The sequence below is a fragment of the Panthera uncia genome (assembly GCF_023721935.1).
Source record: "Panthera uncia isolate 11264 chromosome C1 unlocalized genomic scaffold, Puncia_PCG_1.0 HiC_scaffold_3, whole genome shotgun sequence".
Lineage (NCBI taxonomy): Eukaryota > Metazoa > Chordata > Mammalia > Carnivora > Felidae > Panthera > Panthera uncia.
Genome location: NW_026057584.1, coordinates 72,001,790 through 72,024,910, shown reverse-complemented (window position 1 = coordinate 72,024,910; position 23,121 = coordinate 72,001,790). Strand labels below are relative to the sequence as shown.

General features: G+C 43.7%; 1 protein-coding gene across 8 annotated transcripts in view; it reads left to right on the top strand.

Moving 5' to 3' along the window:
* PKP4 (plakophilin 4) overlaps positions 1-22,679 on the top strand; it is a 237,356-nt gene extending 214,677 nt beyond the window's left edge. For 5 of the 8 annotated variants that reach the window (XM_049615607.1, XM_049615606.1, XM_049615605.1 and 2 more), the window contains exons 13-22: positions 3,000-3,117; positions 4,518-4,709; positions 4,902-5,075; positions 8,081-8,231; positions 11,588-11,783; positions 15,817-15,901; positions 16,026-16,143; positions 18,716-18,844; positions 20,551-20,624; positions 22,370-22,679. In XM_049615607.1, the coding sequence (XP_049471564.1) occupies positions 3,000-3,117; positions 4,518-4,709; positions 4,902-5,075; positions 8,081-8,231; positions 11,588-11,783; positions 15,817-15,901; positions 16,026-16,143; positions 18,716-18,844; positions 20,551-20,624; positions 22,370-22,618 (1,486 nt within the window). In that variant the 3' untranslated portion in view covers positions 22,619-22,679. The remainder of the gene's footprint in view (positions 1-2,999; positions 3,118-4,517; positions 4,710-4,901; positions 5,076-8,080; positions 8,232-11,587; positions 11,784-15,816; positions 15,902-16,025; positions 16,144-18,715; positions 18,845-20,550; positions 20,625-22,369) is intronic. The other 3 variants (XM_049615609.1, XM_049615608.1, XM_049615610.1) reach the window with 2 other exon arrangements.
* Positions 22,680-23,121: the final 442 nt, after the last annotated feature.

Sequence of the window (23,121 nt, the reverse complement as noted above, 5' to 3'; positions counted from 1 at the left end):
TAAATGACCACTGGACTCTTATCCTGTGAGTTAAACACCATGAGCACAGACTAGCGGCCTGAAAGACATTATCTGATAAATGACCCTTCTGTGGATTAGTAAAAAGGGCCCTTTCAGTCCGGAATTACTGCCAAAATTCCTGTGTTTTCCACTTTAACAGCATTTTTCTGGTTATCACATCCTGACTGCTAATGTGTTTACAGCCTGGTTTTTGTTTAAATTCAAAATGTGATGGTTAAAACCTTTCTGCTTTTAAAAGGTGCAAAAGGTGTGTGGTTTAAATAATCATTGGGTTTGAGTTTTATAAATAAATGAAAATGAGCCCAAATACTATTTTAAGTCATTATCTTTAGCATGTGAAATTCATAAAGGCCGCTTTATGGACAGTAGTGCTTATTATTTGCCATTAACACTCATCAGCTCAGTTTCTACCCAGTGTCCCAGGCTTACAGTGCTCTGGGAAGTTGAAGCAGGAGCCTTGGGCAGAGTGGCTTCCTGCCCCACTCTGAGCTTCAGCTTCCTCATCTTTAGAATAGGGAAAATAACACCATCTCACACTTGTGAAGAATCAGCTCCATATAAAGTGCTTAGTGAAGTATCTGACACATAGCGCTAACATTTAAACCATGCATCCAATGTAAGGCTATAACAGAGCTTGAAAGATGGAGAGGGAGCCTAGACTGCTGCTCTGAAGCCTTCCACTGTTGTGACAAGTGACTGTCAACCCCCTTGCTGTGGGTGGATGACAAGAGTCAGGATCCTGGGAAGCAGGCTAGCTCCCTAAATCAGACGTGTGCATCAGACAGCAGTTTGTATCCCCTACTGATGATCTGTGGAAGGAGCACCTCATGCTCTCCCTGCCCCTGCATCTGGGGAGAATGTGATCACTCCTCAGCCAGCCTGCTGGGCTTCCCAGAGGCAGGACATACCAGTCAGGTCCCTCAGGTTCAGGACTATAAACATTTGGTGCATGCCCTCTCTGTGAAATGAGTGATGAATAAGACAGACAGGACCCTGCTCAACAGAACCATATTCTATTGAGGAAAACAATCAAGAAAATAACAGTGAATGCCATGGTAATGTAGGATTTATTGGGAGATGATTCTGATGGTCGAGTGGCCCCTCATAGGAGGTGAAATTAAAGCCTACATTGAAATACCACCAGGAGCTGCTCATCTGAGAGTGGAGTGGGGTCCGGACACATATTTTAAGTGAAGAGAACAAGTAGTATGAAGGCTCTGGGGCAAGAATGGGCTTACGGCTGGAGCTTAATGGGCAAGACACAGAGTAGTACCATAGATTATGCAGGATTTTTGAAGTCAGAGGAAGGACTTTGCACTTCATTCCAAGTGCCTTGGGAAACTGACAGAGGGCTTTAATCATGGGAGTGATGGGACTGGATCCTGGCTTCAGCATGAAGACTAAACAAGGGCAACAGTAGAGACTGGAGGCCAAGGCTATTGCAGAGATCCAGGCAGATGATGACAGTGGCCTACACCAGGTGCTGGAGAGAGGTAGGAGATAGGGGGTATTTTTCTGGAGAGAGAGCTGACAGAATTTGCTAATGGATTGAATAGAGGGGTGGGGAAAGGGAGGAGATAAGGATAATACCTCAATCTTTGGCTGGATAAATTGGCAACACAGGGAGAAGAAAGGGTAGAGAGGTGAGCGGTTGAGAGCTTTGGCCATGTCCATTTTGAGTTGTCTGTTTAGCTATCCACGTGGTAATATCAGGAAAGCAGTTGGATAAAGGAGCCCAGAGTTTTAAAGAGGGGTCAGCCTAACGATAGACATTTGGGAGTCATGCATGGATCCACAGGTTGTATTAAAGCCAAGGGGCAGAGGGAGACCACCCATGAGAATGGAAAAAGATCAAGAAGGGACCAAAGTAGTCCTGGGCACTCCAGGGGGTCCCCCTGGCTGAAAAGACTAAGAAGGAAAGGCAGCAAGATGGGAGGAAAACCAAAGAAGTGAAAGGTCCCAGGGTCTTATAAAGGAATAGAAGATGGCAGCTGTTAAGTGCTACTGAGAAGTGACACAAGATAAGAACAGAGTAGGGACCACAGATGACATTGTCTCTCTGGCCCCAGAAAAACAAAGATGAAAAGAAAAATCATTCCAGACCCCCTTATCTAGCCTAAGTTTTTGCAAAATCTTAGCATATCCTAGAACCTTTGCTAATACCACATAAAACGAGATAGATCCTTAATATATGGTATCAATTCATGAAGGCAAACTGGTATCAAAATTTTCAATATGGATTGCCCGGCTGGCTCAGTCGGTAGAGCATGCAACTCTTGGTCTTGGGGTTGTGAGTTCAAGCCCCACGTTGGGTGTAGAGATTATTTGAAAAAATAAAATCTTTAAAAAAAAGTTTCAATATGGATGAGACCTAAAGCAATTTTCAGGGTTTTTTATATTTGAAAAGATGAGAAAAAGTGTAGCATAAGCAAATGTCCATATTTAACTTGAATATCTATACAAGTGACCTTTCTTCTGTTCGTTCATTGAGGAAGCATTTATGACCACCTACTACATGCAAAACATTATAATAGGTACAGGAGCCTGCCATATCTGGTGGCCCAACAAGGGAAGCAAAGCATGTCTAGAAATAACAACCATAGCTGACATACCAGGCACTTTAATAATTGCTTTGTATGGAGCATCTCTTCCTCACACAACCCTATGAGGTGATCAATATTCTCCCCTTTTTACATATGAGGAAACTGAGGAGGATAGCCCCCAAAACAACTTTTTAGGAGGTTAGAAAGTAGGGTGTCACCAGAGGGATACAGAATTCAGATGCCCCTGCTCCTTTCTATTTGGGTTGACAACAGGGAGCTAGTTATTGTGAGTTCTCGCGATGTTAAAATGCCTCCTCACACGGCATCTGCACGGTTGCTGCCTGTCGTCGGTTCTCTCTGATGTTAAGATAAGGCTCCGTGGCTAAGGAGTAAGCTGTTCATCTCAGCAGCTCCCACGTGTCTCTGCCCCTTCAGGAACCTCAGCTCTGCGGGGGAGGAAGCGAGGAAGCAAATGCGCTCCTGTGAGGGGCTGGTGGACTCGCTCCTGTATGTGATCCACACATGTGTGAACACATCCGATTACGACAGCAAGGTCAGTGCCGGCCTGCCATGCGAGGGGTATGGTGGCAGATGATGACAGCTGCCTGATGCTGCTCCTTGCATGCCATTGATTCTTTCTGGGATTCTTGAGCCTTTCCTCCTCATTAGGCTACACTCCAGATTAAGGGGATTAATTTAAAAATTACAAATTAACAGGGACATGGCAACTTAAGAAAATAGCCTTAGAACCATGAAAACTGAGTGACTCCGTGTGGCCAAGGACTTAGTGTGGGGTGGCAGGGTCCTAACTTTCTTTGTGGTTCTTCTGGGCTAATTGTCACGTGACTGCCCGTGCTGCTGTTGCCTCCAGTCCTGTGTCCCCTGTGCCTAGAATCAGACCCATCTGTATTTGAGTATTACTGAATAAACATTCCTGGTTGAGGCATTATAACCCACCAACCTCTCTGCCCTTCTTGCCCCAGTGCAGGCCACAGCCCACACCCCACACCCACGTGGATACCCTTCTCTACATCCCCAGTCTGGCCCTTTCAACCCTCCCTCTGTTGCCTTGCTGGTTAGCCTGTTCCAGTAGGAGCCCCTTCTGTTCCCCTCCAGTTTTCCCCATCCTTGCCCCAGGAACAGGAGCTGAGGAAGGTGGGGGCAAGAAACAGAAAGGAGGGACTAAAAGTGTCAGGAGTTCCAAGTGGGCGAGCTATGGGCTAGATAAGGAGAGGCCATAAATAGGCCTGTGTCATAGACGTGGGTCTGAGAGAAGAGAATGACGAGTGGTAGGCTCAGGGAGAAGGTGGGGGAAAAACTCAAAGTGATGGCCAGGTTTTTATTTGAATCTCGTTGATCAAAAGATGTGCAGATGAAATGGAGAGGAATGAAGTGACAGGTGGCCTCCCAACAAGAGGTGTGATACAGATTTTAAGAAGCAAAAGACCACGTACAGAAGGCAGATGTCAACAGAGAAAGAGCTGATGGAACTTTCCTCAGAGGGAGGGCAGAGGGAGATGGATGGAAGGGCCGAAGATGGGACTTGGGGGGAGGGGCTTCCCCAGAGAGGGGGTTGCTCGCACCTCTTGCCATGGCAAGGATTCCTAGTGGCGAAAAGGAGTGACGTTGTGGCAACTTGGGTACACCCCTGCCAGTGCAGCCGCACTGAAGCAGGAACACTGGACATTTTCTCCTCCAGAGCCCTGCACATTTTCATCAGATGCAGCATTGCGATCGGGGCCACAGATGTACCGAGGATAGCCCTGCACTGTCATTTGGGTATCCCACAGAAATTCTGGAACTGTAATTCTTTCCTTAGATTGTTTCAGGTTCCCTTAAGTAAAAAAGGAGCTCATATTCTACATTTATTTATGACCACTGCAGCTCAGTACAGAAGCATTTTTGCAGTAATGTGCTACGATGGTTTTAATTATACGCCGTGTTGGTTTTCAGACTGTGGAAAACTGCGTGTGCACCCTGAGGAACCTGTCCTATCGGCTGGAACTGGAGGTCCCACAGGCCCGGCTACTGGGGCTGAGTGAGCTGGATGACTTACTAGGAAAAGAGTCTCCCAGCAAGGACTCGGAGCCAAGCTGCTGGGGGAAGAAAAAGAAAAAGAAAAAGAGAACGCCACAGGAGGATCAAGTTAGCATTTTATTTGACATGAAACTCTAAGGTTTCATTTTTCTAGGAGTAAGAAATCACATATTTGGCAAGAAAAAAAAATTTCTCATACAGTTTTTCTACCTAACTATAGCTGAATCCAGCAGAGAGGAATATTTTCAGGAATGTTGTGTTCATTTTGTTTCCATTTCACGTGTGCTCTTTGTCTTTCAGTGGGATGGAGTTGGTCCTATCCCAGGACTGTCTAAGTCCCCCAAAGGGGTTGAGATGCTATGGCATCCATCAGTGGTAAAACCATATTTGACTCTTCTGGCAGAAAGTTCCAACCCAGCCACCTTGGAAGGCTCTGCCGGATCTCTCCAGAACCTCTCTGCTGGAAATTGGAAGGTATGATGTCTTCCAGTTATCTACAATTCTTTCCATCTGTGCAGCCAGATCAATAATGATGGTGAAAAGGAGACAGTTGTTTGGAGTTTGGGAAAGGGTGGGAGCACAAAAAGGAGGGAGATAGCAAGTGGTTCTGGAGATCCAAAGATGAATGTGACACGGCCCTCCCTGTACAAGCTGAAGACTAGCAAGAAAAATGTACAGATAGAGTCAGTACAGCATAGCCTTCACAGGATATGTGTACTGTGGCGTCTTGAAAAAGGACATCTAACCCAGCCTGGCAGGTGACAAAAAGGCCAAGAGGGAACCCAGGAGATGGGGAAGGTTTCCTAGAGGGATGGTGCTACCCAGATGGACTCTTAATGAGCAGAATTAAGCCAACAGAGTGCGAGGTTGGGTATATAGAGGGAGTGATCTAGAGAAAGGGACAAGAGAGGAAAGGACAGTGTGGCAGAGACTGCAGGATGGTTGCTGGGGCATCAAGGGCAGGGCAAGTGTGGCCTGGGTTAGACCCAGCCATCGCAGACAGGTCTGACGGCCAAGCTTCAGAAGCTGGGACATGACCTGCAGACCACAAGGGCCACTAAAGGGGTTTAAGCAGACAGGTGACACAGCTGTGGATACTACTGGGTCCCTTCTGCCACGGTGCAGAAGATGAATTCAAAGAAGAGGAAAATAGAGGCTAGGATTCCGTGCTAGACATGTCAGGGGCCTGAATTAAGGCTGAGGTGGGAGGGAGAGGGGCCACCGTCCCTCTCTCAGATGCTTACAGACATATGGATGATGCACATTACCACATCCCTTTGAAAGGTGTGTGACTTCTTTATGAAAATTGATAGTGGTTTCCTACTGTTACTGTAAGCAGGGTCTCAAAACTTCTTAAACAACCTCTAGCAATTTCCCAGACAGTCCTTGTCTGAAATATTTTTAACCTCTAAAAATTTCCTGACGAGTATATTTTAGTAAAGTTATTCTAATGCTTGTTTTTGGCTACTTCTGCCACCACCACCTCCCCAAATGAGAAGCTTTTGGCCACTGTATTATCCATGAGAGTGAAAAGCACTGCTCAGGCTAGGTATGGTTTCTTACGTGCAGTCAGCTGCTATAATGAATGTACACAGATATTTACGGCCTAGTGCTAAGCCAATGTGGTTATTTTGTTGTTGTTCTTAAGTAGCTTAGCATCTAAGTGCTGGCTCTGGACCCAGACCCCTTGGTTTTGAATCCTGATCCTTCCACTTATTAGCTAGGGGCCTTGGATCTTCTCTACTCAGTTTCTTCATCTGTAAAATGGAGATAAGACCTACCTCATGAGGTGGCTATGAGCATTAAGAGAGATAATAAATGTGAAGGACCTAGGACTGTGTGTGGCACATAAGTATTGATAAATATTTATGTTGGTGACCCAGTGTTCACATCCAGCTTATTGTATGACAATAAATAAGATAATAATTGACATAGATGTGATTTGAGTTGTGTTGAATGGTCATTTAGTGAATGTAAGTTAGATGGCAAGCTCACTTAAAATATAAATACTGGGGTACCTGGGTGGGTCAGTCAGTTAAGCATCCGACTTCTGCTCAAGGTTCATGGTTCGAGCCCCACATCGGGCCCTGTGCTGACAGCTAGAGCTTGGAGCCTGCTTTGTCCACATCTCTCTGCCCTCCCTTGCTTGTGCTCTTTCTCTCTCTCAAAAAATAAAAATAAATATAAAAAAAAAAAAAATTTAAGATAATCCTAACCACAGATGCTATCAAGTCAGAGGCTAAATTGGGAGTGGTGGTGCCCCAGAAGGGAAGCACTCTGGGCTGGGCTGAGCCAAGTGGTCTCCACGTGAGCCAGGTGTTGGCTCTGTTCTTGCAGGTTTCAGAGAGAAGTTGAGAATGCTGCCTTGAGTGCTTTATAGCAAATCAAGTATTCCATTTCCTTTCCCCCTCCCCCATAGATTTCATCTGATTTAGAAAAATAGGAGTATTCGTTTCATATGAAGAATGTTAATAGGGTCTTTGGAATGAGTCTTTTCCTCTTACTTGTATTATTTAATCTGTTGGCATTCAAGAAACTGAGTGGTCAATCATATATTTTAATGTTCAAAATAATACAAAGGGCTGGCAGATCTTTATCCTTATGTCTTGACCACAGCAGGAAAGTATTAGATGTTTCATGAGCAACATTTTTCAACTTTCCTAAATTTTGAAAAACAATTTGCATTGGTAAAAAATGTCAATAAAAGCTCAAAACAAGATTAAAGACCCAATTTTCAAATGCTACTTTTTTTTTTTTAGTTATTTCTCTGATGACTTAGCTAGCATTCATTTCCAATTCAAATGGTACACATGCTGAACAAACTTGCCTCATAGTCACAAAAGAATTTCTTGACTATGAATTAAAAAAAGCAGCTAACTAATCTTGAGTAAGAAAGCATCCTGCACACAAATATACTTACTTTTTCACCAGTGTGTGTGAATTATGATGCTCAGTGTTTCTGGAGAATTCCTCTTCTTCTGAGGCAAGGGCTTTTTTTCAGTCAATCTCTTTGAAAGGTTACTGAACTCTAAATATTGTTGCAGAGAATATAGGAAAAGAATGACTTGATGGAGACAGGTTCTCCTGTAATGTGCAGTGATCAGTTACTGCCATCCTATTTATAGCCTCTGGACCTGGCACGGAGCCAATTGCCAAGAAGACCCAAGATCCGTCCTTAATCATATTTATGTATCTGAGGTAGAAAGCAATCACTGCCTTCTCTTTTCTGCACAAAAATATCTGGCAGATGGTGGCTTGAGATTTTTAGGCTTTAGAATTTCTTTTTTAAATCAGTCATCCTCGCCTATCTTTATCCCCAACTATGGTTTTTTCTTTACTGACACCACAGATTTATTCTCCAATTGGAAAGAAAACATTTAATCTATTAGTTTATCTTTTGGAAACCTCTTTTTTAGGTGATAGTAACATCTGAGTTGAACTCTATTTTATATTACTTATTGGCCTATTTTACTCACTAGTTTGCAGCGTATATCCGGGCAGCCGTCCGCAAAGAAAAAGGGCTCCCCATCCTTGTAGAACTTCTGAGAATGGATAATGACAGAGTTGTTTCTTCTGTGGCAACTGCCTTGAGGAATATGGCACTAGATGTTCGCAACAAGGAGCTCATAGGTATGTTCTGGTGACAAGGTAAGCTACAAAAACAGAGTAACATTTATAAGACTCTTCTTTTGATTTATATAAAAGATGACATTTTATATCATCAGCAACTGAATTCTACTTTCTGGCTTCTTGGCATATTTGGATACCCTTTGTGGTGTCTATCTTTTGTGACCATCCCTTTTCATCAAGAGCCAAGCTCATTAATTAAACATTGATCAGGGAAGGTACATTTTCAAGAAAGGTTCATTTCCTGAGCCACAAAATAAGTTAATTCTCCGTTTCTGATATTTGAGACTGGTATCTGCTAACCAACTACCATGTTCTAAGTAAAAAAAGAAATGACATAAATGGTTTATAGCTTCTCCCTCTCAGATCTGTGTTAAGTGCTCACCCTGAGGCAGAACCACTGTCCTATGGCCATTTACACCCAAGGGTGGCATCAGGACTAGGGTAAGGCAAGTCAGGCACACTGGGTACAAAATGGCAGGAAGCATCCACCCTCAGGGCTGTAGGGTTGGCACTTGCATGAACCTGACACTGAGCCCCTCTTCAAGTTTGACACACTCACCAACTTAGCTTGCTTGTCTCCAAGGGCATTGCCACACTCAAGCCGACTGTGGGGTAAAGGAAAGATCAGAGACTCTCCAGTTGACCTCAGTTACCCCCTGGATCTGCTGCTCACTGGCTATGTACCCTGGGGTGTGCTGTGGTGAGCCCACCCTGCCTCAATTCTTTCATCTAAATTTGAAAACTTCCTTGACCCCATGTCTGAAAGGGAGCCGACCACCCTGCTGTCCTCGCTGCAGGTTTGCTGTGCAAATCAGAGAATGAAGCAGCCCTTTATAAACCAGCAAGCTCCACACCAGCCCCACAGCTGACGACAGGCCAGGAGAGAGGGAGGGGAGATTTGATAGGATTTCATGTGGATTAGTGAATAGGTACTGAACTCATTAAAATATGCCTGCCCTGAGATGGGGGGTGTGGGTGGGGGAACACAAAGATGGAGGGAGGGAGACAAAGAACAAGGGCAATAATATTTACCTTAAAGTGTTGCCTTGAGGATTCACTGTGGCAGCTTACAGGAAAGCCACTACACAGTGCCTGGCAATATTGCTATTTTAAATTACCACCCAGGTTAACCTGCTCTTAACACACCATTCCTTTGAGCCAAACTGTCCCCTGATGAGTGAAAAGGAGCTTCCTCCACACCCTGTTCATACAGTCCCGCTGGTGCCTGATGCCAGTATGCATTATAACTCTTAGTTCCCATACTTCTTAAGAGAAATCCTTCAGGTCCCTAAAGAGATTTTTTTTTTAAGTTATTTTTACATCCATACTGTTTGAATTTCTTAGAAGAAGCTCATACAGTTTGGGAGTTTCTAATGCTAAAAATTAAAGGCCTGACAACATAGGATTGTGGCCTGTCACTCTACAGCTGGGGAGGGGACACAGGAGTGCAGAGGTGCAGGGCCACTGAGGGCCAAGACCTCTGGGAAGGGGGACCGTGTTTGCCAAGCCCTGCCCTTCTTTCAGAGCATCTCTGTGTTTTCTGTGAATGTCTTGACTCCCTTTTAAACTTTCAAGAGCATTTTCTCTCTCTACCTGTGAGCCTTTTTTTTTTACCTAACTGGAGCACTCTTGAATGGTTTCATGAATCACTTTCTTATTTCTTTCTCTATAAAGATCCCTCCTTTCCTGAGGTCTGAGCCCCTCCCAGATTCAATATTCGACTCTAATTTATTCAGTACTTCTGTTTCTGAGAACCATCCCCTTCTTCCTTCACTCTGTGCTCACGTCCATCACCAGCACTAGCAATGGACTTTCTCTGTAGAGCCATTTTTCACAAGGAAACCAAGTTTTGTCACTCTATGAAAGTTACTGCATACTCCACTGAATCGAACCAGCCCAGCTGTCTAGAGCTGCAGGCTCCAAGGGTACCACCAGGCTCACTCACAGGCGGAGTGAGCTGCCTTATCCCAGTCTCCGGGGGCAATTTAAAGTTGTGCCTTAGCAAAATGACGAATTACATGTCATGGACGTTTTGGTTTTTCGTGAATATTCAAAATCACCAGCGCTAACTTCCATCTGTTCTAAAAACCACATTTATCTTCTGGCTTACAATGTCAATACTGTTTTCCCCCTATTCACAACAATGTTCACCGTGAGTAAGCCAGAGCCTTTGAAATACAGTAAATTATGCAGCGTGTAGTCAGGGCCTAACTTCCACTGCTTACCATTGTATATAAATAGGTCTTTAATAAAAAACCCATTTTGTATCCACTCAATTATTAGCATAGAAAAAAAAAAAAACTAAGAAAATATTTACTTGAGCTTTAGTTCATTTCTTTTGTTTGTCATGCAGTTATTCTAGTTTGTCAGTTGGTAATTGAAATTGAAAAAGCTAGAGATAATCTCTTTTGAGAGAGAAATAAGGGAAACAGAGTATCCGTAAAGAAATGCTTGAATAGCTGGGGACTTCCCCAGCATTGTCCCATCAAGAACTCTGTTATATTGGGGCACCTAGGTGGCTCAGTCAATTAAGTATCTGACTCTCAATTTCGGTTCAGGTCATTATCTCATAGAATTTGAGATCGAACCTCGAATTGGGCTCCACCCTAACAGCTCAGAGCCTACTTGGGATTGTCTCTCCTCTCTCTCTGTCCCTTCCCCTGCTCTCACTTGCGTGCTCGTGCTCTCTCTCAAAATAAACAAATCTCTATTATGTTGCTTCACTCCTATGAAATAATCAGCCATCATTTTAACGCCAAAGGTTACTTGTGTCCTTTAAAAGAAACTAACCTGTTATCACTGTTGAAGTCAGACCAACTGATATTTACCTTTCACTTGATAAAAATGTATAATTGTACCCAGCTCACATGTTAAGACCCTAAAAGATTTAATGAAAAGTATTGTTTGGCAGCCTTACTTAGTCCAATTTTAAAACTTATTCAAAGATCAGTTTTTAAAAGCATTAAGAGGAATTTAAGGTATTTTTGATGAATAGGAATTCAATTGAAAGTAAAATTTATTTTTATAATTTATTTTTCACTGTTAATGAAGATAGTTGAACTAAAGCAACTTGATTGGCATACCAAACTATATGCTGATTTACATTTTCTTCTAGTGGCTCACTGTAATGTTTTATAAACCAATTATTTCTCCAAGTGGTTTTGCCGTAAAGATTAACTTCCCCCCTACGTTTGTAATATTTGTCACTTCCTATTTTGCCATGTTTTTTTTTTTCCTGTTATTGTCTTTTGAGGTTCTATTTTCAAGAGACAACACACTGTCAGGATCTTTCAACAGCAACAATAACAAAAACCTGTACCTTCTGAAAGCAGAATGAACTCCTTTGCATTTGGCAGGTAAATATGCCATGCGAGACCTGGTCAACCGGCTTCCTGGCGGCACCGGCCCCAGTGTGCTGTCTGATGAGACCATGGCGGCCATCTGCTGTGCTCTGCACGAGGTCACGAGCAAAAACATGGAGAATGCCAAAGCCCTGGCCGACTCAGGGGGGATAGAGAAGCTGGTGAACATAACCAAGGGCAGAGGAGACAGGCAAGTCTGGCGCAGGGAGGAGATGGGATTGTCCTATGATAAGGGCTTTTGTGGAGGATATTTCCTATTGGAAACAATTTATTTCTGCATATCATACACACTATTAATAAGCTAAACAGTCTCCACCAATTAAAACCTATTTTGTTGGGAGAGGTATCTGCAGTCCTGTGGCCCCTTTTTTTCTGGTTTTTACTTTGTTGTAACACCCCTACATCCATTTTTGTCTCTAAAGCCATGTTTGGTTGTGCTGACCCCAGGAAGAATCAGAAACGCTATGATGACGAAAATCTGGGGGCACCGTTTCCCTTTCACCTTTGACTCTGCTCCAGCCTCTGGGGCCTATTCTGCAAAAACATCTTATTGAATCCTCAGTTCTGGGACTGATGCCTCTGCCAGGTGCCTAAAAAGTATTAAAATCATTGCTCTGCAGCAGGGCCTGTTGTGTGGCCTCAGGATGTGCCCTGGGCTTGAATCATACATTCCCCTTTACTTCTGGGTGACACCTAATTGATGAAGCAGCAGAAGTAGGAATTAAAGAATTGGTGGCAAAAATAGAAGATTTTTTTTGTCACAGAGTTATAGCAGTGGACTATCAGTTTGCCTTAGTATCAGATCAAAGAATCCTTCAAGGAAGTGGGAAGTAGGACTGCTTGGAGCCTTTGCAACACACAGGACAGCAGCCACCTGATCCATAAAATGGCACCTCTCTCCCCACTTGCCACCCTGTCCCCTGCTCTTTTCTCCTTCACAGCACTGATTAACCCCTGATATGTTAACGTAGGGCTTTCTGTGCCGTCCGACTCCCCCAGTAGCAGGAACTTTGTCTTTTCTTCTACCCTGTACGTGGAGAACAACTTGACCCAGTTGTTGCTCAGTAAATATTTATTACTTGACTAAGTGACAGTGCTACAACTCACCTTATTTCTTGTCTAATCTTTTAGTTTATACTTTTGAAGGAATTTCTAAAATATGAGTAATGTCGCAAAGCATATTCTCATCCCCTAGAAGTCACACCTGTCAACATTAACCACATTAACCAATTTCCTTTCAGTCCTTTTCTCTTGCATATCTTTTTTATCTCGTTAGTAATAAATGCACACACACCTTTTTATTTCAAAAGAAATGAAATGTTACAGATAAAGCTAAGGGAACCAATAATCACTTTTTGTACTCTTAAAATTTCATTAAAGGGCCTTCATTTGTGAAAGGCATAAGAAGCTGGAGAAATGCTGAACCAGTGCCAAAACCTTTGTGTATTAAAAAAGAAAAATTCTCATCCAGTGTAATCTTTTTTTTCAAAACAAGAGACTCAAAGTTCTCGATCAACTCAAGTTTTCCTCTAAACACACATTTATTTTCCCTTAGGAGTCATTCACCAAGTTTACTGTTCACCTGCTATGTGCTACAGCAGTGAGCACATCTCCCAACAACCCCTACCCCTGGGTACCTTACATGCAAGGGCAAGGTAGATGAGGTACCCGTGAGTAGGAAACACAGCCTGTCAGATGCAGATGGGGCAAACAATAAAAACAGGAAAGGTGATAAGGAGGAAGTGGAAGGGCTCTGAGACAGAAGAGTGCCTCACGCATGTGATGGGCAGCAGGAAGCCAATGGGAACAGGCAAGTCAGGAGTGGTGCGGGAAGGTGTGGCGAACCAGTGCCAAAACCTTTGTATATTAAAAAAAAAAGAAAATTCTGTAACCAGAAATACAGGACCCTGTGGGTCAGTGTAAGGACTTTGATTTACTCTGAGGAAAACCAAAAGCCACTGGAGATCATTCAGCAGAGGAGGGACACAATCTGGCTTCCCTTAAAGGGGTCATCATGGCTCAATGAACCTTCCCCTCTACCAAGTACAGATTAATGGTGGCAGCAGTTGTGGGGAAGTGGTTGATGCTGACATGGTTGAAAGAGTCAACAAAATTTGCTGAGGGATTAGATGAGCAGCAGGAGAGGAGGAAAATGTCAAGGATGACCCCAAGGTCTTTGGCAAAAAAGACCACAGGATGAAATTGCACTTACTAACATGGCGAAGCCTACGGGAACAGGGTTTTTAGGGAAGACCAGGTGTTTGTTCTGGACATGTTACATTTAAGACCTTTATTAGACATCCATGTGAAATGTCTGGTCAACTGTAGAATATACCTGAGTTGAGTTCAGGATAGAGGTCCAAACTAGAAATAAAATTTGGAAGTCATTTGTGTATAAATGGGGTATTTAGAGAAGTGAAATGGGCTGAGATGAATAAAGAAAGAACTGTAAATGGAAAGAAAAGAGGCTTAAGGGCTGATATAATTTTCCCCAAGGAAATGGGGAGCCAGCAAAAGAGCTGAAGAGTAGCCAGAGCATTCAGAAGAAAATCAGGAACGTGTGGTATCTTGGAAGCCAAGGAAGTGCTTCAAAGGTGAGCACGTGTCAAATGCTCTGCTTAACCAGATAGGACGACGACAGTTGAGACTTGTCCAGTTGAACGCTACTGATGTCACATGTTTAAGAGAAGATGAGAAATTAGAGGATAAGAATTAGAATTTTGAGGATACATCACTCTTCCAAGGAGGTGTGCTGCAAAGGTGAGCACAGAAGCTTCCTTGATTTTCTCAAGAGTTAGGTTTCTGCTGATAGAATTCATCTGCAGATATCTAGCCTAGCAGTTTGTATCAAGGTATATAGCCGGCACACTCCTGCTTGCTCGAGTGTTGCAGAGCAGTCCTTGGAGCAGGCGTGGGGTCTGTCTTTCCTGCCCCTCCCGGCTGCCTAGCACCTACAGGCGGGGAGATAAACACCAGCAGCAGTGTCAGGACCTGGCTGAGAATGTCATGGCTGTGAGGTGCGAAGGCCCTGTGAGGCCATCCCAGGTATCAGAAATTTCATCTCTGTTCATTTTTTGTTTTGAGATATCTCCTGCTCTGTGGTCCATTTTGAAAATGTACAATTTAGAACAGCTTTGAGTGGGTTTTTTTGACCTGGTTCTGCCCTTGACTCAAGAGGAACACTGAGGAGAGGTAGTCTTGAGTGGGAGGTGGGGGCGGAGTTAGATGCAGAAATGTCCCACCTCCAAGAACAGGGACAGCGCTATCCCTGAACATGACTATACTCCCTCCTCCCTGAAGCCCTCAGAATCATTACAACCCATATCCTGTTGTTTGGGGCAGAGAAAGTGCTTCCAGCCTGCCCACCTCACTACTTCTCCCCTTCCTAAGGGTTTCATTAGGAAGATAAGAGGAAATCAGATTTTAGATACTGTGGTACACATCTGAAGTCGAATTTTCGATGTTGAGATGAACTGTGAAGAGGTATCCCATTATCCTTACTGCTGACTCCCCAAGCGCTGATCCGCCCCTGACGTGGTGATCTGCAGGCCTGTGCTCAGGAAGGAGGCTGCACTTCCCTCTTCACTTATCACCGAAGCCACTGATTTAGAGGAGCAGCCCTCGAGGTGAAAAGCAGTGACTCATGGTGAGCAGTGCTTGAACAGAGCGCCAACATTCAGCAAACGTCTTCAGAGAGAACTTACAACTGACCGTATTTTCCAAATTGAACATTACAGCACATATGTACGTTTACCCAGAGGCATAAATAAGAAGCCAATGCTGGTGTTTATAGGAAGACCTAGTCATGGGGGAAACATTTAAAGTGGGAAGGTCCTCCAGTACTCAGGATGCTCAGTCATGGTCGAGTTAATCCCAAAGCCCCAGGGAAGTCGGCCCCATGGGAGATATGGGGGGAGCTAGGGGCTGACACCTGAAAGAGGCCTCCAGCTTAGAGGGTCATGGCTCATGCCAATCACAGCCTCTCACCACAGACTTGACTGGCTGAGAGTCTCACTTTGGTCCTAGCCACCTGGGCCCGCCCTGAACCTACCCAACTCCCAGGTACACCTGATTCCTCGGTCGTGTTTTCCAGCAGTGGCCCCTGTGCCCTCTGGTCCTTGGAGAGATGGCCTCTTGATCACTGGTTTGCAGCTTAAATCTCTGCAAATGGAGCCTGAGGATGTGCCTCCCACATTCATTAACATTACCTCGCTCTCTCCTAGATCATCTCTGAAGGTGGTGAAGGCAGCAGCCCAGGTCTTGAATACATTGTGGCAATATCGGGACCTCCGGAGCATTTATAAAAAGGTAACTTAACAAGAATAGCTTTGGCATAATTAGCATTCATCAGAGCACACATTCATAATCATTTATTGTAATGAAATGTCATTATTCATTTTGAGAGGTTTCTTTTTCTCTTTTAACTCCACAGGATGGGTGGAATCAGAACCATTTTATTACACCTGTGTCAACGTTAGAGCGAGACCGATTCAAATCACATCCTTCCTTGTCTACCACCAACCAACAGATGTCACCCATCATTCAGTCAGGTCAGTAGGCAAACTCCACTCCTTCGCGAGAACATTTGTGTGACAGATGTTATTTTCCAGCCAGAGAAGATTGAACATAGACAATTAAGCCTGTCACCTCCAAACACTTAGGAGGTGGATTTGCTTTTCAAGCGAAGAGCCTTCTTTGGGAATTACATGCCATTGTAAACAACAGACCCATTTCCCTCCTTCCATTTTAAAAGTTTATGCAAGTTTACCCACAAAAGATGGGCCCTCCATCCCATCTACTCCCCCATGATTCTGCTTCACTAGGTTTGTGAAGGGGTCTGGGAATCTGTGTTTGATAGGCTGGCCAGGTGATGTGGCTGTAGGAGTAGAGGAGCACACTTTGAGAACCACTGGATTATGCCTGAAAACAGCTGCCCTGCCTGCCCACTAGCTTCAAGTTTGGAATCTCCTCCAAAGTGATTTTTTAGTTTTCTTGGTGAAAACTCTTAGAAACAAGGTCCTCTAGACATGATCTTTACATCTGCATTCTGGGGAAGCCACAATCTCCTGCACCTTCCTTCTTCCCAGTTAAACCTCCATCCCCTGGCTGTATTCCAGACCCTACCCCCACCTGCCACCTGCCCCCACCCCTTATCCATGACTGATGGGAACAGGCTCTACAGGTGGGTTCACAGGAATTCCCTTTGATTTGTAAGTTGGGAATCTTGGCAACCACACGACCTACTTATTAGTGCCTAATTTTGTAGAAAGAACGTTCTGAGACTCAGGCTGTTTTTTATATACAAGGACAGAATATTACTACCAAGCCCAGTTAGTCCTATAAATTTAATTCTTAGTTAAATGAAACAGGAAAAGTAGTATCTTTTTTTTATTTGGCTTTAAATCTCCCATTCTGACATATAAATATTATCTGTTGTATTCAACTGTGCTACTGCTGGCAGTCTTATTTGTCATGTGGACAAATGTGGCCAGAAAGACAAATATAGGACTGGTGGTTCTTACCACATAATTGGATAGCTCCACTTGTACTAAGAGTTTTTTAAAAGTGTCTGTGCCTACTGCGTCTGGTGTATATTTTTATCTTCGTTTTTAAATTATGAGTTGTTTTCTTCAAAGAGACTTAATGCTTGGTTTTTGACATCCTTGCTGAGCTTCCAGGTGTAGCCTGTGGCTGTCTTCTTGTATAAAAATGCTCCGAACTCTTTAGGGACTCTGGAATAGGGGTGTCAGGGGAAACAAGAGATTTGGCTGCTTAACCAAAGGCATATGTAGCACAGGCAAAAGGATAATTTCAGACAGATTAGGGCATAGTTACTAAACAATGAACTTATTTTGAGGGCCTCACATATATACACTGGACAGTGTTGATGAGCCCATCCACGTTCCTGAACGTAGCTTTTTGGATTCCGTTTGAGAGGAAGGATAGAATTCGCACTTGTTTCTCCAGTAATTCTAAGCGCTAATCCTCCACCTGTCAGCACTGATGTGGTCTCGACTTACTGGCACTTCTGACGCCTTTGCGCTAATGTAATTGTGGGAGGCGGGTGGGCATGATCTTTGTCCTGCTATCTTCTAGAAAGTAAGCAAGGTGAGTAGCACATAGACACAGCCCATGCATGCTCACCTCCCTTTAACACACAGCAGCCCTACGGCAGTGAAGTGACCTTTTAGGGAAAATATTTCAGTGTCCTGCCTCTGAAAGCATCAAGGTGTGCAAAAGCACTGGTGGCAAGGTTTGCAGGCTGCTGCTTGCAGGTGGATCAAGTGAATAAGTGACCACTTTTATTTATAATTAACTTTAGTGCAAGCAAGATGCCTTTTTAATGAGGAAAAAAAATGCGTGAAGCTTTCCTTCTGTGCAGAAATGCTCAAAAGGAGACCTGTGGATGTATATGTTATTATTAAATATCTGGCTCAAGCTGGGATAAAAAATCGTCTGGGGTTTTGTGAGGCTGAACTTCTTAGCACTGTCAACTTCTTGAGGAGCCAGGCTTACTGAGTTTATAAAATTTCCCTGACAGCTCATCACCATAAAGAGACGTATAAATGTTATGGGCTGGGTACTCTTACTCAAACACATTCAGAGATGCAGATATTTTTGAAATAATTAAAAATCAAAATATGCCATAAAACATCGATTTACTAAAGAACTGCACATAAAGGATAATAGACGGCTGTTTTACAAGCAACCGAACCGAGATCATAAAATAGCAAATGTACCTCTCGCATGGCTAAGAAGTTACTCTCGCTCCGTTGTAAAGGCGCTGTAAAGGCACGTCGGAGTCCTTGAGGCCCATTACCGTGAAAGCTGCGTGGTTTCTGCGCTGCGCCCCTAACTGGGCAGCCCGGGCTTCAGCTCTCCGGAAGCTCTGCTCTCGCCACGCCCACTGATCCTCGAAGCGGCGGGCTTGCAGGGCTTGCAGGTCGCACTGGCTGCTCTTCAACTCACAGTACCTCTGAAGGCTGATTTTTAGCATCAGCTGCGTGGCATTGCTAATTGCTGATTTGTATTTTTCCAGAGAGGATTTTGCAGAGACACTGACAGTCTGCTTTCTCTTTCTTCTCCTTTCTCTCTCCCTTCTCCTTCTGCCTCTCCCTTCAGTCGGCAGCACCTCCTCCTCACCAGCACTGTTAGGAATCAGAGACCCTCGCTCTGAATACGATAGGACCCAGCCACCTATGCAGTATTACAATAGCCAAGGGGATGCCACACATAAAGGCCTGTACCCTGGTAAGACGCCAGCCGGGTGTGTGATAGAGTATCTCGAAAAGCCACGTGTTTCCAGGCACCCTGCCAGCAGCCTGGGAAATAGCCCGTGCCTGTATTGAGACGGTCCCCCCAGCAGCAAACCATGTTCTAGCGTCAGCATTTCCTGCTTCGGGGGCTGTTGCCTTTTCCGCTTCTTTTAAGGAAAACAAGCTAAGGTAGTGGCCTAGTGACCACAAATAAAAGAGCACTGTATCCAAATGGGAGATGGTTTCTGGCTCTCCCCCAGCGCATTCCCTTTGCTCTGCTCCCCCAACCCCCATCCATGCAGTGTGTCCCTGTGTGTCCCACGTATCAGAACTCTGAGTTCTGTGACTCTTTGCAAGGCCACACATCCTAGACTGGTTCTTCTTTTAAATTCAAACCTGAGAATGGTGATCAATTTCATTTACATTTTCATGGAAAAGAGTTTGAATGAATAACACAATGTATAATGTGATTCTTCCCAGGGTGATTACATTTTAAGATAACAAAAATAATGTTGCACAGTATTAATATTTTTATGTCATTCAGAAAGCTGGGCATAACATTTATTTAAAGGATGCCAGCCCTAGGAGTTCCCAGGATTTCATACTGTCCCCATTCTTGACTCTCTTGCAAATTATAACTACTCTAGAGGTTTCAAATAAGGCAGTGTGACTGAGCTACCACAAAAGAGTACTCTTTTCTCAAAAAACCTATTTATTAAAAAGAAATAAGTAAAATCTGGTGGCAACTTAACTGCTGGGGGAGCCGTCTCAGTTGTGCTGTTGTCTTTGAAATTGTGATTTCACAGGACTGTTTATTAATCGACTGTTGTTACTATGGCAATTAATAGCTCAGAAAATTGCAGATGCTACATTTCAAACACCAAGCTCTTTGCAAAGGAAATGCACAAACTGAAGTGCGTTGTTCCTTCAGATTTGCAGCAGCCTGCTTTATTTTTAAGATCGCCTCCTTAGCATGCATGCCCCTCTGTATCTTCTTTGCTTGCTTCAATAAACTAATTTGCCTCAAGTATGTTTCATTTTCCTCATTAAAAAAAAAAAATCTTTGTGAGCCCTAACAATAATAGAAGGGTAGCCAGTGACGTCATTGGGAGTCTGCTGTGGACTCTTGAAGACCACCATCGGATTATCAGATCCTTTTTGTTTGAAAATGTAGTTAAATATGGCAGACACAAGACTGTGCCTCCATGTGGCCACACTGCTTAGAACATGCCTGTGCCTGCTCTTTCCAGGACCTGGGACTTGGAATCAAAGTTGTTCTGAAGGCATGGAGCTTGTTCTAATATGTTTCCCTTCCCCCATCTGACCCAGGGCTCTAGCTCAAAGCCCTGGAAAAGTGATGTCCCTCGGCTCAGGGAGCAAGGCTGCTGTTCAGAGCCAGCCAGGGAACTCTTCACAGGTACGCATAGCTCCCCACAGTGACCAGAAGTTGAGAAGGAAACCTTCTGGTATTCTGGTATTGCTTTTTGGTGACACACACACACGACTTGTCTTTGTCGTATTCATTAGCCCCTAACAACCCTGGGGTGAGCAGCAGCCAGGCTAGATCCAGGGAACTCAGACTGCTGACTGTCCCGATCTACGCTGGCACTGGGAAAGGCAGGCCCTGTCAGGGAGCCCACACAGCCTAATGGACCACAGTAATGAGCACTAGTTTTAATTTCATAAAATATTTTCTTACAGGCTCCAGCAAACCTTCACCAATTTACATCAGTTCCTATTCCTCACCAGCAAGAGAGCAAAATAGACGGCTACAGGTGAATTTGCAATGTCATTTTTACAGAAGGTCGATTAGCAGGGATCAACATAGGAAGGGTTCCGGGTCGGTTGACTTACCAGAGCTGGGCCAACACAGCAGGGGCCAAGGAGCTTTCCCGGGGGATCTCTGATGCTCCTCAGAATCTCCTCTGTGGTTTAAGCAAATCACTTCCACAGTAGCCCCAGGTGCTTGAATATCCAAATCGGTGCTGCCGAGACCACCATGCCACTGATGGGGACCAGCCGAGAAGTCTTTAACTCCTATTCTTTGCCCAGTGATTTCCTTTTCCCACTCCTTTTTTCTGTTAACCTGTAAAATCTCTTCCATCCTCTGTGGGGAAAGGTTGGTAAGCATACTTCATTCTCTCATCTCATTGTTCTCTTTTCTGTACACCTCATTCCTCATCTCCGTGACTCCCTCCATATCCAAGCCATGGTTTGAAAACGCTTGAGTCCATGGCCAGGTCTCCATTAGTCTCAGAAGTCAAAGTGGACTCGGCCCTACTGGGGTGGACCCCACTCTCCATCAGAGTGGGTACTAGTGATTATAACATCCAATCTCTGCTTTCATGGGGACCTAAAATTTATTTCAGTCCTTCCTGATGCCATGCCCACGTGGGTCATCTGATCTCTCCTCCTACCTTCCAAAAATACATGAACAACTGGGGTTTTCCAAACAAGCCTGTATCCTCAACTTCAGATAAGGATGCTCTAAAACCTCCCTCCATTTCATCTTTTCTCTAGATGGACAAAAAAAGAATTTCCCAAATTATTTATAATTTATGCCATAGTTTTTAAGTCAAGAGAGGGGAAAAAAAACTAAAAATCATAACTCTTAACTTAAAAAGAGAATTTATAATGTTAGAATGAGTTTAGTTCCAGAACATGATGTTTTGATACCTACGTGGTAAATTTGTTACATCTTACTAAGTGAGGGGATTTGGACATGATCAAGAGGGAAATCAGACATAACAACCAGGACAGTTTTTCTCTAAACATATTTGAAGAAGTTAATGTGAGATCAGAGATGAGCTAAGACAACACAAAAGGACATGGGGGCAGGGTACCCTGATGTGGATGCCCACATGTGCTCACCTTGCTTCCTTACAAATCGATTAGTCCTGGCTTGGGGAAGTCTTTTCCTTTCGAACCATTTGCTCACATGTCTCTTCCAATTTTATTACTCTGCTGCCTGGAGATTGCTTACTCCTTTAATAGTACCTCACATTTGTCCTAAAACTGAGGGATGGACTCAATCTTCATCTCTGAGGTAAATGTTTTAAAAGATGGTTCTGCACATATACAACTATCTGAAGCATGAAAATCCAGCCTCCAACTAAATTCATGATGTACTAGTGGTTCCCATGTCAAAGCAAAAATCAAGGCCATCCTTTCACTGAGCATGCCCAGGTAACAAGCCCCTCCACAGCAGAGCGCAGAACTGGTCCTCTAGTGAGGAAGGAGGTAGCCAGAGGCCACCTCAGGCTCTCTGGAGACACCAACTTCTAGAGGCCTTAGAACAGGGCTTGAGCAAACTCTGCCAGCCTACTTATAAACATAGTTTAAAATCCTTACAATCTACTAGTAAACATAATAGCATGTACCAGAAACAACTCTGAACCATATGTTCACAAATATTGAATACTGCTTTAAAAATATGAAGCAGGAAACCCACATTAATTTCCCTTAAACATGTATTGCCAAAAATTGCTTTGATTTATTTGCTTTTTCATTTTGTCAACAGCATCAACAGCTGTATTATAGTCAAGATGACTCCAACAGAAAGAACTTTGACGCATACAGATTGTATTTGCAGTCTCCTCATAGCTATGAAGATCCTTATTTTGATGACCGAGTTCACTTTCCAGCTTCTACTGATTATTCAACACAGTATGGACTGAAATCAACTACAAATTATGTAGACTTTTATTCCACGAAACGACCTTCTTATAGAGCAGAACAGTACCCAGGGTCCCCGGACTCATGGGTGTAGCATCAAGATGCTCGGGAGAGGAACTCTTCTTTCTAACCTTGTTTGGATTGAGATGAAAAATCCGTCTTGCTGATTTGCTGATGAAATGTGAAAGTGAAATGGAAGGAATGAGTGAAGAGCATTTTTTTTTTCTTTTTTGAGGAATTATCAGGGAAGTGAGGAAACCTTTGGGAGAGAGGACTTTCTAAGCTCTATTTAGGTGTTAGATCTAATTACTTATAGATTCTGTAGTCTGGTGAAGGTGTGGGCGATGTGATGAGAGGTTTGAGAAATGGGTGCAAGGAGGTGGGGGATGTGTAGGTCAAATCAAATTAAAGATGATTTTTTTAATGTGAATAAAGTTATGTTCTGATAGTTTGTACAGAAAAAAAATAATAAAATGGATGCCCTTCATGTTTTATTGCTATTACTAAATGTCAAGATTGTATGCTATTATGTCTTGTAAATTTCTTTTGTTGGTGTAAATATGGAAATGCCACATTGGTTAAGTGCCATCATTTGTA